Source organism: Neopelma chrysocephalum, unplaced genomic scaffold (genome assembly GCF_003984885.1).
Source record: "Neopelma chrysocephalum unplaced genomic scaffold, ASM398488v2 Primary Assembly neopelma1_200, whole genome shotgun sequence".
In the NCBI taxonomy this organism is placed as follows: Eukaryota; Metazoa; Chordata; class Aves; order Passeriformes; family Pipridae; genus Neopelma; species Neopelma chrysocephalum.
The window spans coordinates 1116041-1130561 of NW_020897862.1; the positions used below are offsets into that span (position 1 = coordinate 1116041).

The following is a 14521-nucleotide window of genomic DNA, read 5'->3' on the forward strand; positions in this document are numbered from 1 at the left end:
TTCCAACTACTCAAAACGAATAATGAGAATCTCAGTGTTCCGAGGCTGCTGTGAAAAATTCCAGCCTTCGTTTGGAATTACTAAATCACATATTTCAGGAGGAACTTATTGCTAGCAAAAACCTCCAAAGGGAACAAATCCTAGAGACTCTCCACTCCAGGAATGGGACAGAGCAGCCAGCAATGGCACGAGCATCTCAGTGGTCTCACAGTCTTGGACTGGAAGCATCACTTCCAACGTGGAAGGGGATGTAGCTTTTTATGGCTCAACTAGTTCTCAGCATCTCAGCCTTCTCCCAAACCACAATTGCACTTAGAAAGCCTCCAAGAGGGGTTGGGTTATCCAAAAAGTCTGTAGTGAGATAATACAAGGTCCTGAAGACCTTTTCTTTCTGACTCAACACAGAGCTAAAATGTTTTTACGGTGAACAAACCCAATGTTTCTTCTTTAAAGCTTTTGTGTTCACTTTGAACAATTTGATTTTCATCAAAACTGTACAAAATTAACTGTTCTCAGCAATTTCATACACATGTATTAATATCTGTCATATATATATATGAAGATCCATATAAAATTGAGCCTTTTTTAACTCTTTCAGGGTGTTGGGAAGGAGAATCAACTGGGCACTTGGTTTGTTTTAACTAACGTGTGCATACACAGATCTGTGCTTATCTGTGTGGAGTGCAAAGACAAGGACAGGAATAAACTGGCTGAAACAAGAGGGAAATAAGGGCAATCAACCCTCTTACCCTCCTTAGTCCCCAAACTGGATACTACATGGGCAGGGATCCCGGAAAAACGTGTCTTGGCTGGGAGGTGAAATGGGCAGAGACATCCCTGTGAGATGATGCACCTGGGGGTGATTGTCACCATTTGGGGGCAAGAAACAGGTAACAGACTTTCTGCACTGCACTTTACCAGCTGATCCCTCTGTTTGTGGAATTTCTCTTTACTGGCTGCCAGCTGCCTTCGTGGATTCCCTCTGGACAGGAGCACTGAAACTCAACATGCATTTGTAGAGTCCCAACAAACACAAGCCTCCTATTTAAGGACAAGGGATGTAATTAAGGAAAAGTGTTGTATTTAAGAACAAGTGTTGTACTGAAGGACAAGCATTACCTGATAGTGCACAGCAACACCTGTGTTTGTTACTCTCACTAAATAAATAAATCCTGACTCTAACAAAACCACCAGACTGGCAACAAAAGTAATGGCAGCTTTTGAGAAATGGATGCTTGTCCCTTTATGAAACTGGGCTGTCAGTGCATTCACGGGGATCATAGAACAGGTGGTCTTCCCAAAAAACGTGGGTCCTGATGCACTTCAAAACCAACAGCAACACCCCCATTAAAGCTAATGGGGTATCCACAGACTTCACCCGTGGAAACCTCAGCAAAACCTCCCACTCCCCTCAGTGGTTTTTCTGTAGGATGCCCTGTTCTTTACCCATTAGATGTAAAGTAGAAACTAAAATGATGTAACAGTCTTTTCAGAATTTAATTGCATAGTATGTTAAACCCCTCTGTGCCCTCCCAGAAAGAGGAGACTCACCCAGACCCATCCACCCTCTGAACACAAGGACTTTGCCTGCAAATGCCTGAACGTTCCCCCAGGCTGCTGCACCAGCTGTGGGTCTGTGGGCTCCTGGGGTCAGGGCACCCCGAGATCCCCCTCTCCCAGCAGCCACAGTTCACCACTCTCCAGAAAAGGCAGGATCTGCTCTGTGCTCTCTCCTTTGGAAGGAAGGATGAGATGACAGGAGTGCTTCCAGCAGAAGAAACCACTGTCCCTGTTGTCTGCCGAGGAACTGGTGCCACCTCACCCGAGCAAAAGCAGGAGAGGACAATGCTGGAGGATTACTGCATCTCACCTTTTCCAGTCAGAAGTTCCTGAAAATACAGAGAGAGTTGCATTTAATCAGAGATAGCTTTAAGATGAGTAGTCACAGTATCTGTCCCATCACACGGAGCTGAAGCAGGACAAGTCATTCAGCTGAGCAGGGAAGAGATGCCCAGGATTTAATTTTCCCACAACTAAATGGTCTGTGCCAATTAGGGATGTTAAGATCTCATTAACCACCACTCCCACTATTCAGGAGGTAGTAAACTTCAGCATTTTACTAACCTTCCCCCCAAAAGGTTATTTTTTTGGAACACATTTAAGAAGGAATAAATTTCAGGCTGCAGCATCTTGATTTTGCTGGTACTCGTTCTCACCTTTAGCTTTACACGTGTTAAGTATCGTGTTCCTTAGCTGTTACATCGGTATAAAGGAGATCATTATCTGCATGTTAATGGTGGGGAAATGAAGGAGCAGAAAACGGTACCTTGTTAAAACCAACAGTAAATCGATTCAGCCTCACCAATACACTGGGCCAGGGCATTAATTTGCCCAAACCCGCAGAGCTTCATTACACAGTTTATCTCACAACCCAACCGATGTTTTTGCATGTTATCACAGCACTGCAATTTGCATTGTAATGCTGCTCTTTGAGCTCCGGGCAGGCCACCAAAGCAGAAAGCACAACACACATCCCAGGTGTCCTTGTTTTCTTGGACAGAGTCAATACTCAGCCTAAAAGACCTCAAAGCACTTGGCCCACTACTATGACCAGATAGAAATACCGTGATGGGCATAAACCCCATTCTTACAAAAATTCACACCATCTTCAAGCTCCCCAGGATCCAGAGGAGAAACCCCTCAGGTCTTAAAAGACCACAAACAAAAGAAAACTCTCCTTACACCTTCCATGAGGCTGAAGGGCTGACTATCCTAAAAAATCCTTTAAATCCAGAGTACCTAAGCACCCGTTACTAGAGAAGACCTTGTTCCTCGTGACCAGCTTACAAGAGCAAGGACACTGAGGGTTTTGTGAGGCTTGGGATGTACCTGTAAAGTGCTCTGCACTCCTTGCCCACAGACACGTGGAATGGTTTGGGGACAAAGGCCCTGAGCATCCTCCCGTTGCTGTTCCCTACCTGGTTTATTGGATGTGCCGAGGGGTCTATTCCTTGAAGGAGTGGGATGAGGTGCAGCCGGATTTCCTGCACTGCCTGGCGCTGGTGTTATGTGAGGAGGAGGAGGGACATCTAGAGGCCACCCGGAGCCTGTAACTGCACAGAGAGGCAGAAAAACTCACACACATGGACCAGAAACAGGCTTTAGGGCCCTACAGAGGCTTCGGTCAGCTGTGAGAAAGGAAAACTACATTCCACCCACACTGGAAGCACCAAAAGCCACTTCTGAAGGCAAGAGGGGATTTTTTTGCCTAATTCTGAACTTTCCCCATGAGTTTATTTAAGCAGGGAACAGACAATGTCAACTGGAAGCAGCATCCAGCCTCCCCCCCCACATCCCAGACCCTCCAGCTGGGACAGACAAACCCCCAGTTATGTCAAGAACTAGAAGAGTCACGATCTGTTTTCTCAGGACAGTCCATATCAGGCTTTAAAAAGACATATTTATGGAAAAGGAGTTATTTCACATGAGAATACCACCACATCTGGTGATTTTTGCCCAGGTCAGGGGCTGCAGAACACTTCTGACGTGACAAGGACACGTGCAGGTCACTACAGTGCCTTTACTGCAGAGAAGTTATTTCACTTCAAATTTTAAACTAACCCCAAGAATCCCAAAGTGAAAGTGAAAATCACAGATTTTAACTGCAAAATTTTAATTTTACACCCCTGTCAGCTGTGATTTCAAGAAGAAAGCCTGAAAACATGACTCAGAGCAAAGGAAGTTGAAAGGTTTCTACCCTATTCTAAACACACAATTTCAGTTCAAATGTAAACCCAAGCTAAACTTCCTTACACTGAAAGATTCCAAAAATTCCCCTATTTGTTTCTGAATCCAGCATCTTTTCCTATCATGCACATACTTGTCTGCTCCCCCTCACACCTGTGCACCCCCACAGGTAATTACACACCTTCCTTCTCTAGGCAAATTCTTCCAAATTCCAACCAAACCCAACCACTTAAGTTTTTCCAAGGGAACATCTTTTGAAATATAATTTTATTACATAGCAACATGTCTAAAAAAAGTTAAAAGCCAGGTTTTTCTCGAGGTTATTTTTAGAGTTCTATATAAACCCTTTAAAGGAGATGTCATTTAGTTTGTCCTTACACAGTGTAACTGCAAGTTAAGACATAAAGAAGTGCAGAATTTTCCATTACAACAGAAAACCAAAGCCACAGAAATTTTGAAAAGTGAGCAATTCAATTATTTCACAATTAAAACTGGTGGTTAAAACTGTCTGCCAAAAGTTTTGTTATTGTTCTATGTAAATCACCCTCTCCAGCCTTTGTGAATTCAATGCTGAAGGATTCAGTGTGGAAGAACCAGAAAGTGGTAATGGGGAGGTCAACAAAGGCCAGATTTTTGTTGTCCCATATAAGGACTGTTACCAAGGGAAACAGCAGAATATCCAAAATAAGTTCAGTTTGTTTGGCTCCAGTTCTTTACTATAACTAGAAGAGAGAAATTGTAGTTTCTTTCTGTCAAGAATGTTTCCATGTAAGTAACGCTTTCTGTCAAAATATTCATTATCATTTGTAAAAGTTCTTCTACAATCAATAACATCCGTGTTTTAGTGCAGGCAATGAGGCAGTGCCTGGATCCTGTGGGAAACCTCAAGGAAAAAAATATTTAAAAAGCCTGAAATCCAAAGAGACAAAGTATTGGGAAAATCTGCCCTGAATTTTCAAACGCACACCTCAATTAGATATAAGGAAGAAATTCCTCCCTGTGAGGGTGGTGAGGCCCTGGCACAGGTTGCCCAGAGAAGCTGTGGCTGCCCCATCCCTGGAAGTGTCCAAGGCCAGGTTGGACAGGGCTTGGAGCAACCTGGGCTAGTGGAAGGTGTCCCTGCCCATGGCAGGGGGTGGAATGAGCTTTAAGGTCCCTTCCAACCCAAACCATTCTGGGATTCTATGATTTTTTTACCCCTAATTTCATCAAGCTTTAAAGCTAATAGATCATGCCTTATTATTGGGAATTTGGGGATTAGAGGAACAAGATAAAAAGGGATTGTTTTTCTAAATAGGAAGTGGATTTGAGTTCTTTATGGAGCTCTTCTTGATGCCTTCCCATTCTGCTCCGAAACCACAGCTCTGCCAAAGCCATCAGGAATCAGTGCCCTCCTGTGTACCAACATCAAACTGAAGGGGATTGATAACTCTCATTTCAGGAGCCTGTTTAAAGCAAAGCAGGAATGTCTGGATGAATTCAGACCAACTCGGGGTGCGCAAGGCGAGCTCATCCCCGAGGGGGAGGGGAGCCAAAATCCCCTCCCCTGCATTAGGGACAGGGATTGAAAAGGCTATTTTTAGCACTGTCACTCTGCACCTGCTTTCACCATCTCAGCACTGGGGTAACTGGAGACAGGCAAAGAGAAGGAATTCTCAGCCACCTTGGGCAGTGAGGGCTCCCCCGGGAAGGGGCGAGGGCTGAACCCCAACCCAGCCCAGCCCTGAGCACAGCCCCGACCAACAGCACAGCACAGGCTGCCCCAGCCCTGCCAAAACCACTGCTGGGAACAGGCTTGGCAAAAAAAAAAAAAAGAGAAATTGAATAAAAAGAAGGAATAACATCAGAAAACACGCTCTGCTTGCAAGACAAAAAGGCCCAGAAACCAAATGTTAGGTGGCAGAAGTTTTCTCTTCTAAGGACTTTTAAATCAGGATGAACAGTTTTGTAGATGTACCAGCTACTCCATAAATTAAAGCTAAACCAGAAGTTAAATGAGGCTATTTTTTCACACATAGACAGGGCCTAAAGCTCTCTCTGAGAGGACACCTTTACTAAAAGAGATAAATCACCAAATTCATTGAGACCTGCTACAATAAAACTACACTAAATCCTAGCTCTTACAGTCTTCCATCCTCGGATCTCAAAGTGTTTTGCAGTGTGAGTCAGTGCCATAATCCCATTTTTCAGTTCCAGAACTGAGTCAGACGGAAAGTGATTTGCCAAGGTCGCCCAGACAATCTGCAGCTCAGAGCAGAGCTGGGAACAAAGGTTTCCCCACCACCTGCTTTCCTGTTACCAGGTTAAACCGTCTCCTGAACACTCAAGTACTTGTCCAAACCAAATTCCAACTTTCATTCCCTTCCCAGGCCCCTGAGCTCTGCCATGAGCAGCACACACAAACTGCAAGGCCAGTAAAAACGCCAAACCCTGGCACACCCCCTTCCCTCAGACATTCCCCAAATACATTTGGCATTTTTTATGCTAATTACCTTGTCCTGCACCACACTTGTGCCATTAACATTCTGCCAGGTTGCCAGTTTATTCCTCTAGAAATGCCTGAGAAAAACAAGCCCTGTTATTTGTGGGAGTGAAGGTTGGAGTGAGCAGAGGTGGCCACTGGTCACACCAGGAAATCCAGCAAAGTCAGGGCACTATTTGATAAAAATTCAGGCATTTAGGTTCACACTTTAACCTCAGTAGTGTGGGGTTTTGTGCAGAGCTTGTCCTTCTACACTCCTAATCTACAAAACCCCTGTGAATGCAGCCCAAAATTTCAGACACACCCCCTCCAACATATCCAACAATAAACACGGCAGGGACAGATTCTATCAAGTGTTTCCTACTCTTAAATAAAACAGTCTCTAAACTGACACAAATCATTGACTGCCTAGGGAAAAAGAAGAAAAATATGGAAATGTGGATGTTTAAGCCTAAATTCTTGGCTTTGAAGAATTAGGTTGAGCAAATTCACAGGCCAGAAGGCAAGTGGGAGGGGTTTGGGGGGTGGAAAAATGCCATTTCTGGGCTTTCTGCTCTCAGTGAGGTTTAAACCATCGTGCTGCTGCCCTGACTGGCATGATCTCTCTGGCACTAACATATTGCTTAATGGGAAATTAAATACACAAAACAAGGGCTTGGAAAAACATTAAAAACATCAACCACCAGTGAACAGATTTTTAATTGTGTTTGTCTGCTTTAGTGAAACAAAATATTTAGCAAGACAAAAAGGTTTGTGGATAGAATTTCGTTGAGGGGGATGACTCCCTTTTCTATGGAAGAGTCCTGTCCCTGTGTATAAAAATTAAGGAGGCAGCAGAGAGCAAAAAGGATCTTAATGTGCTGTAGTGTGGATGTTTGGAGACAGTGTGTTTATTCATGAAAGAGCTGGAGCAGGTCAGGATTTTATCTTTCCATCACGTAATGCTGAAGGACATAACATGAATATGATGATTTTATGGTCAGGCCTTTCATGAATCTAAACTGGAAAAACCTGTTATTGAGATCCTTTGCATTCTCAACTTCCAAGAAGACACCTAACAGCACCTCCAACCACAGCACTTCAAAGAGCTTCATGCCTCTAAAGCAGCATTGCTCCCCCACAAGAGCTCCAAAATTGCTTTGTTTCATGCATGTGCTCCAGAGTTCAAGTTTCTTCATTGCTGACTTAATTCCACTCCCAGTAAAATCCTGCTTCAGACCACCGGGAGCTCTGGGGATGAACACCAAACCAAAAGCAAGAAGGAATCTCAAACCATGCCTACAACTCATCAAGGGGACTCTAAAATTGATGTATCAATACCATATTACTTAAATATAACTCGATTTTCAAAAGCAACCAGTGATTTAAAGCAGCCACTTGAAGGGAATCCAGCAGTGAGGACTCCTCTGGGGAGGAATTCTCCTGAGCTCCTCCAGAAAATCAGTCTCCTTGAAGGTACTTGAGATGGAGCTCAAAGAGATTATTAGTCACTTTAAGAAATCCTGGTCTAGGTCTGTAAATTTAGATGAACTGTATCATGACAGCAATTTATCTTCCTGCCCTTTTAAAGCAGCACAGGGCATTGTGTGAGCCAAAAAGTGAAGAATGTTGGATTAAAAATAGCAGTACTCAAAACCATCTTCTGCACTGTCAGGGAATCCAATTTGGTAAAAAGTTGGTATGTGCTGAATCACATTCGTAACAGAATGAGAGCACTTTGATCACACACAGGGAACACTGCAGCTGATTTTATTCACACAGAAATGGTGACTCCAAAGGAGTTCAAAATGATTGCTGAAGGGCAGCAGCACTAGGATGACCCCTCTGTCCTGCACATCTCATTACATAAAGAAACCACAGAACAAAATGTGCTTTAGATTTGCAAAGGCAGCTGAGTGAGAGCATTTGCCACAATGAATGGAGAAAAGAACCTCAAACTCCAGTGACGGCGGAATTTGAGTGTGAAATTCTCTGCAGCAGCTCAGTGATGGAAGAATTCATTATTTCTCATCTTTCCACCTCCTTCCACACTGAAATGTTGAGCAGGGATCTCAGTACCTAAATGACACGCTACATAAATTCCCCCATCACACAGCTGGAATGTGACTGAGTGCTGTTCACCCACGGGCTGGACACGGGAATGAGCCTCCAGACGCCCTCAGCGGGCAGCACATCCTCTGTTCCCATCCAAGTCCCTGCCCTGAAAAAGTCCCTGCATTTACTTCACCACAGGCATTTAACTTTGCTGAGCAGCCCTGTCTGAAGTGCAGAAGAAATCACAGACTCAACAAGGTTGGAAATGTCCTCTGAGGTCTTTGAGTCCACCCTGTGCCCCATCCCCACCTTGTCCCCCAGCCCAGAGCACCAAGTGCCATGTCCAGTCCTTCCTTGGACACCTCCAGCAATGGGGACTCCACCACCTCCCTGGGCAGCCTCTGGCACAGCTTCAGGCTGTGTCTTCTCCTCCTGCCCCTTGTTCCCTGGGAGCAGAGCCCGACCTCTCCCAGCTCCCCCCTCCTCTCAGGGGGTTGCAGAGAGTGAGAAGGTCCCCCCCGAGCCTCCTTTTCTCCAGGCTGAGCCCCCCAGCTCCCTGAGCTGGAATCAAGGAAGGCTTCACTGGAACAGGCCCAGATATAAGATTATTCCTCTTTTTGACTGGTTCAGGGCATTCTGAGTGGTGCAAGTCTCAGCTTTGCTGCTCACCTGCCGTCCCACAGCGCCTTGCACCACCCAGCCTGAACGCTGAGCCTGTACTTCTGAAACACGGAACATCACCCACTGAATAATCAAAGCTGTTTCTCACAACCCTTTGGCAGTTTCTGGGAGTACTGTCATCCAAAACATGACTCAGAGACCCTGTTTGGCTTGTGAAACATAAAAGTCTTAAAAAATTAAACAGAGCGATACATACACAAACAAAGTGCCCGCTGCTGATTGCTCCACAAACCACTGGAGCTTTGAATAAATTAGGAGAATGCAGCAGCTACCTATCTCTTAAGAAAAAGCCTCCCTCCAACTTGATGCCTGCTCGAGCTTTCCTTTGAGTTTCAATTTTACTGCTTTTTATCTGAAAAAAAAAAAAGCAAGCAGTATTTCAGTGCTCTTTGTCCAATGCATCCTCTACCAAAAGCATCTTTAAAGACTTGCTAAGAGAAGTAAAGGTGCAGGATCAGCAAAATGAGAATGGAAAGCAATGAAGTGTGAGTGGGAAGCAGCACTCAGGGGGGACTCAGTGGCAGCAAGGCTTCCTCTGAACTAAGGAAGAGGATTAAGAGGTGGCTGGAGACTGTGATCCAGAGGCAGAACAGGACTCCAGGACCTCCTGCTCCTCTGTTCTATCAGGAATCCCATGGTAGACATTGGATACTTTACACCCATTCCCACTCTAACCATCTACTTGCATTTACACCTCTGGGTGGGGACTGATGGGCACAAAGCAGCATCAACTTCTGCTCCAGTCAGTGTTACCTTGGTATTCATTTCACTCAAAAAACACCTATAAGACATTACGTAAATTGCAAAGAAAAATCCCCCCAAAAAAGCTTTGGAAATGACAGTAACTCCTTCAGACGTATAAGATCCCTCCTTAATAACATTAATTTTTCACTCTCACTTGCTGTGTACAATGGACCATTAACTGTACACTTAATATATCATGCCTTTCTTAGTGTTTTATTTGCATCTTGCTCTGAAATAAGATTTATTTTCCTCGCCATCCCACTCTTTCAAAAAATATTGGAAGGTCTTACCCATCCCCTCTTCCATCACAGAGCTGCTATTCTTCACCAGTTTAATTAAACAGATGTGGAAATTTCACCTCTCTCTCATCATTCACTTACCACACAAGCTCAGATCCAAACCAGCATGCACTTGTTGCTCAAAAACTATTCTTTAGCTCCTTTTCATCATGAACAGAACCACAACATCATGTGACTCACAGATCTCACACTCGGTAAATAAAAGCCAGAATTAGTATGGAAAGTCTTCTAAGTTCCCTTTTTAAGGTCATTCACGAGCTGTTTGTCTGTCACAGGTTTGCTGTTGCAATTCAGCTCCTGGGCTGAACTTGACTCCAGTAAAAGCTGGAACTGGATAATAATTTTGGAAATGAAGTCACAAACCACAGTGAGTGGAGCAAGTGCCATTCCTACTTGCATTTGGAATGGAACATTTAGACATCAGACTCAAGAAAATTGTCAGGAACTACAGCAGGATTTGAAATACCAGCCTTGCAATAGAAAATGCTGACAAAGCAGAGAACAGAACCAGCCCAGCCTAAAGCACCTCGGGCAGCTCACAGAGCCAGGAGCTGGCACAGCAGGAGGGGTCTGGCTGCATCACCTGGGCTGCCCTGAACAGCCAGCACTGAGCCCAGCTCACACAACCTGGTTCTAACACCTTCCAGCAAACTGGCTAAAGGGAAACAAAAAGGTAAACACAACGTGTCAGATCTCCTGTCTCCACACCAACCCCTGCATCGCTGTTTGCACTACACTGACACTCATTTGATCTCTCCCAGCGTGTCAGTTGGTCTCTGTAAACAGGACAAGTTTAATTGTTTTCATTGCCTGGCTGGATGTGTTTCAAGACGTGTCAGCACTTTGTGGGCAACATCACAGCTTTATTGTTGCTTCAGATCATAAAGAGGCGGCTATAAAAGCCAGGGAAATTCAATTATGCAGATGAGATGCAACAGTAACTATGAAAGCTGGATGTTTGTATCTGCCACGAGTCACCTATTTAGGAATGAACCCCCCTGAGGATCCACTCTGATTTTGGAGCTGAGATCCCCTCACTGGTGAACTGGTGGGTGCAGATGAGGGTGAACATCTGTGTGGCATGTCCTTGGTACACAACAGAACTTAATATCCCAGCAAAGACAATGGCAACAGCATTTCTACCAGGATATTAAGGAATGAGGCTGCTTTATTTATGATCAGTTCACTGCTATTCACGGCCAATAAATCCTTACAAGGTGACTGAAATACTGAGACTGCAAAGACCAAACACCAACTGGCATCTCATTTGTCAGCAACAGAAGACGTGAAACAGCTACTAAAGTTTATCTCCTGCCCTCAGTAATCTCAAAACTACCAGGGGTTTAAAATTTTTTGTGTGTTTCTTAATTCTTATAAAATATCCAAATGCAAATATGGGTATGCAAAAGCATGTTTTCACTTGGGTAAACTGAGTAAAACCTAATCAAGACTAAAAAAGCTTCACTGTAGCTTCCTACCATTGATGGAACTGCTGCTGTAGACTAAGGATTCAACTCTTCCCTGGTGGTGCAACTCCTGAACCAGTGTGAGTGCAAAACCACTCCAGGAACAGCGCTGGGACCTCTGCAGCACTGCACCACATCTTCCCATCAGTCAAAATCCATGGAAAACTTTGTTACAGAGAGAACATGTTCAACAGAAGCATTAATTTGAATAGACAGCTCCATAAAATAGGAGTGACCATGTGAAGGAATTGGCTGCTGTAACACTCTCAGGCTTATCCATGTCACATTATTCCATCCCACACCAATGTGGGACACAGACACTTCCAGCTCCACTGCAGGAGGCAGAACATTTATCTTGATGGTGGAATAAAACATTCCAAAATTCTCAGAGCCAAAAAGTCTTTATATGTAATTTTTTTTATTAAACTGTTTCACAAGTTTAAAGCATATAAAAATAGAACACTGTAGTATCAGAAAAACACTATAATATCCGAAGTTGAAATGGTGCGTGCAATTTTTATTTAAATACTTTGAATTTATTAACTGTGTCCACAATTAAAAAGCAAAATCCTAAGGCTAAGTCAGAAGTGGCAAATTGGTATAAATTCATTTCAGTGAACTGGGCACAGCCAACTGAAGGATGCAAGAACACTTAATTCCTCCTAGATGTACAATTGTTTCATTTTTCCTGCTTTCCACACAAAAGGCAAGTTTCCCACGAGTTTTTAAAAAGTTTACTTTATTGGTTATAGAAAATGTGCCATGATAGTTCCATCTAGTTGGTGATTAAGTGCTTGCAACACCACAGACTTGGAACTACAGCTGGAATTTACAGGATGGACGGATGGAGGAGGAAAATCCCTCTGCAGTTGCTTACCTGCATTACAGCCCCTTCAGCAAGGCTACAGTGTTCAAAAGCAAGGACAACCCCACTTTTATGTCAAATTGTAATTTTAATGTTTTCATTAGAATAGTCTTTATATCACTCTCCAATAGAAGAAACAATATAACTAACAGCAAACTTTAATACAGGAACATGCTCCAAGATTAACAACCCAAAATGAAAACAAAATGAAATTAATGTAAAATGCAAATCACATATAGTACAATTGAAGTGTCCAAAACAATTTAAATAATTTTAAATATTTTATTTTTTTTTAAACTTGCTACAAATGCTTTATACAATATTTCAACATAAAGTCCCCATAACAGAAATGTAACAAAATGGGAATGATAGTGAAAGTGAAAGTTAAAGTGGCACAAATTCACCAAACAAGTATTAAACTACAAATTTTTTAAGAGGTAGATTACTTTTTTAAGTCAAGAACAAAAATATAAGGGGTGGCTGTATAAAGAAACTAAGTCACTTTCCATCCATTCCGTCATTAATCTTGAAAGCTCTATGAACATGTGACAAATGGCATTTCCATAAAAAGCTGTTATGAACAATAGACCGATCTGTTGTCTTAAATTATTAGAGGTGTACAACCTTTCAGAGTAATTATAGATTTTAACTTTCAAAATATGCAGGTCTGCAGCCCTGCTCTGGCCTTCTGATCCATAAAAAGATACACTGCATCCATTAAATATCTGCTGTTTAGAAACTCATCGTTGCTATATAAAGTTTTATTGGCATGTGGAAATACGAACTTGGAAAATTCATAAAACATCCAATTGAGGCTTTTTTTTCCCATTGTATGCTGGACATGTAAAAGAGTCAGGAAGCGAGGAGAAGGTGGGAAGAAAAGGGATTTCTGCCGTGCTGGGTTGGCCTCTACTGATTCATTTAGACAAAAGGCTTTTAAGAGACTTAATACATGACAAAAATACTTTAGAGTGCAGCAATTGTTGTCCCTGAATCTACACTGAGTTATGGACACACTGCAGGAACCTGCTTTGCCAAGCAGACAATGAACTCCACGAAGGTTTGGACAAAAGCAGGAGCTGAGCAAACACCAGAGCGCGAGCCTTGCTTTAGTTAATCCCACTATTTCTCTCGATGATTTCCCGTGGGGTTTAATTGTTTTAAGCAGTATCCTCCTCTTTAATCTGAATCATCCTGTGCGTGGCAGGCACGAAATAAGGAAATCTAGGCCTGACACTGAGCGTTAGCAAGAAGCCTGCAGGGAATTTTGTGATTGTGAGTCAGCTCCTGCGGGTTTCACAAGCTTGGATTTCCCATCCCTTGGCGTAGTGCTCATCCTAAGAGGAGCAACAGCTCTACCATGGCAGTAAGGGACTTTTGATTGTTTGTTTTGTTTTTTTTACAGGAGAGTCCTAGAAAATAAAAATAAACAAAAACAAAAACTGAAGATAAACGACAAAACAATTTGTGAACGGAGTATGTTTACACAGAAAAACTGAAAGGTGAAAAACAAATAAGTATTACATGAAAGAAGTCTTGGAATACTGAGATTTTCTGGGGAAAATAAACCCCAAACCCAACAGTGCCTACATAGAGTAGAATCAAAGTTAAACTGTGCTGACATTAGTGTCTGAAGGCAAAAAAATTCTTCATATTTGATATAAAAAGTTTAATAGACAATCTAAATTTATGAAAGTTATTTCAGAAAAAAAAATAATTTCCTAGTGAAACTACACTGATCAAGACTGCAAAGTAATGGTATTTGAGCCAGCCAAGGAAATCTTACCCCTGGTCAATTGATATTTCCCCCTAAATCTTACAGAACAATTCCCATATGCACTGATTTCCAAGTACTTCGTTATTTTGCCTGAGGTCAAATGATTCATTTGGATGGAAAGATGTGTCATTTTGGCTTCTTATTCTGATCTGTTCTGGCATCATTTAAATACAGTTTCACACATAACACTGAGAGAGCAGCTGATGAGAATTAACAGGAAGATGTTTATGTCCCAAGAGAACAGGCCTGGGAGACATTTCTTGCTCCTAAAAGGCATTTTTTACACCATTAGTCTCCAAATTCCAATAAGATATTTTTCCTTCAACACATCCTAATTTGGGTATGGACTATTTTAAGTCAAATTCCCCTCTAGCCCTTGGGAATAATTCTGCTATAGGGAACCTTTACTTTACAGAGTCTTTCCTC

General features: G+C 42.8%; 1 protein-coding gene across 4 annotated transcripts in view; it reads right to left on the bottom strand.

Moving 5' to 3' along the window:
• Nucleotides 1–635: 635 nt before the first annotated feature.
• Nucleotides 636–14521, bottom strand: part of PRDM2 (PR/SET domain 2) — a 61909-nt gene continuing 48023 nt past the window's right edge. For 2 of the 4 annotated variants that reach the window (XM_027702873.1, XM_027702877.1), the window contains 2 exons: nt 2979–3113; nt 636–1889 (listed from right to left, as the gene is read on the bottom strand). In XM_027702873.1, the coding sequence (XP_027558674.1) occupies nt 3005–3113 (109 nt within the window). In that variant the 3' untranslated portion in view covers nt 636–1889; nt 2979–3004. Of the gene's footprint in view, nt 1890–2978; nt 3114–11852; nt 13731–14521 lie in introns of those variants that run through there. The other 2 variants (XM_027702875.1, XM_027702874.1) reach the window with 2 other exon arrangements.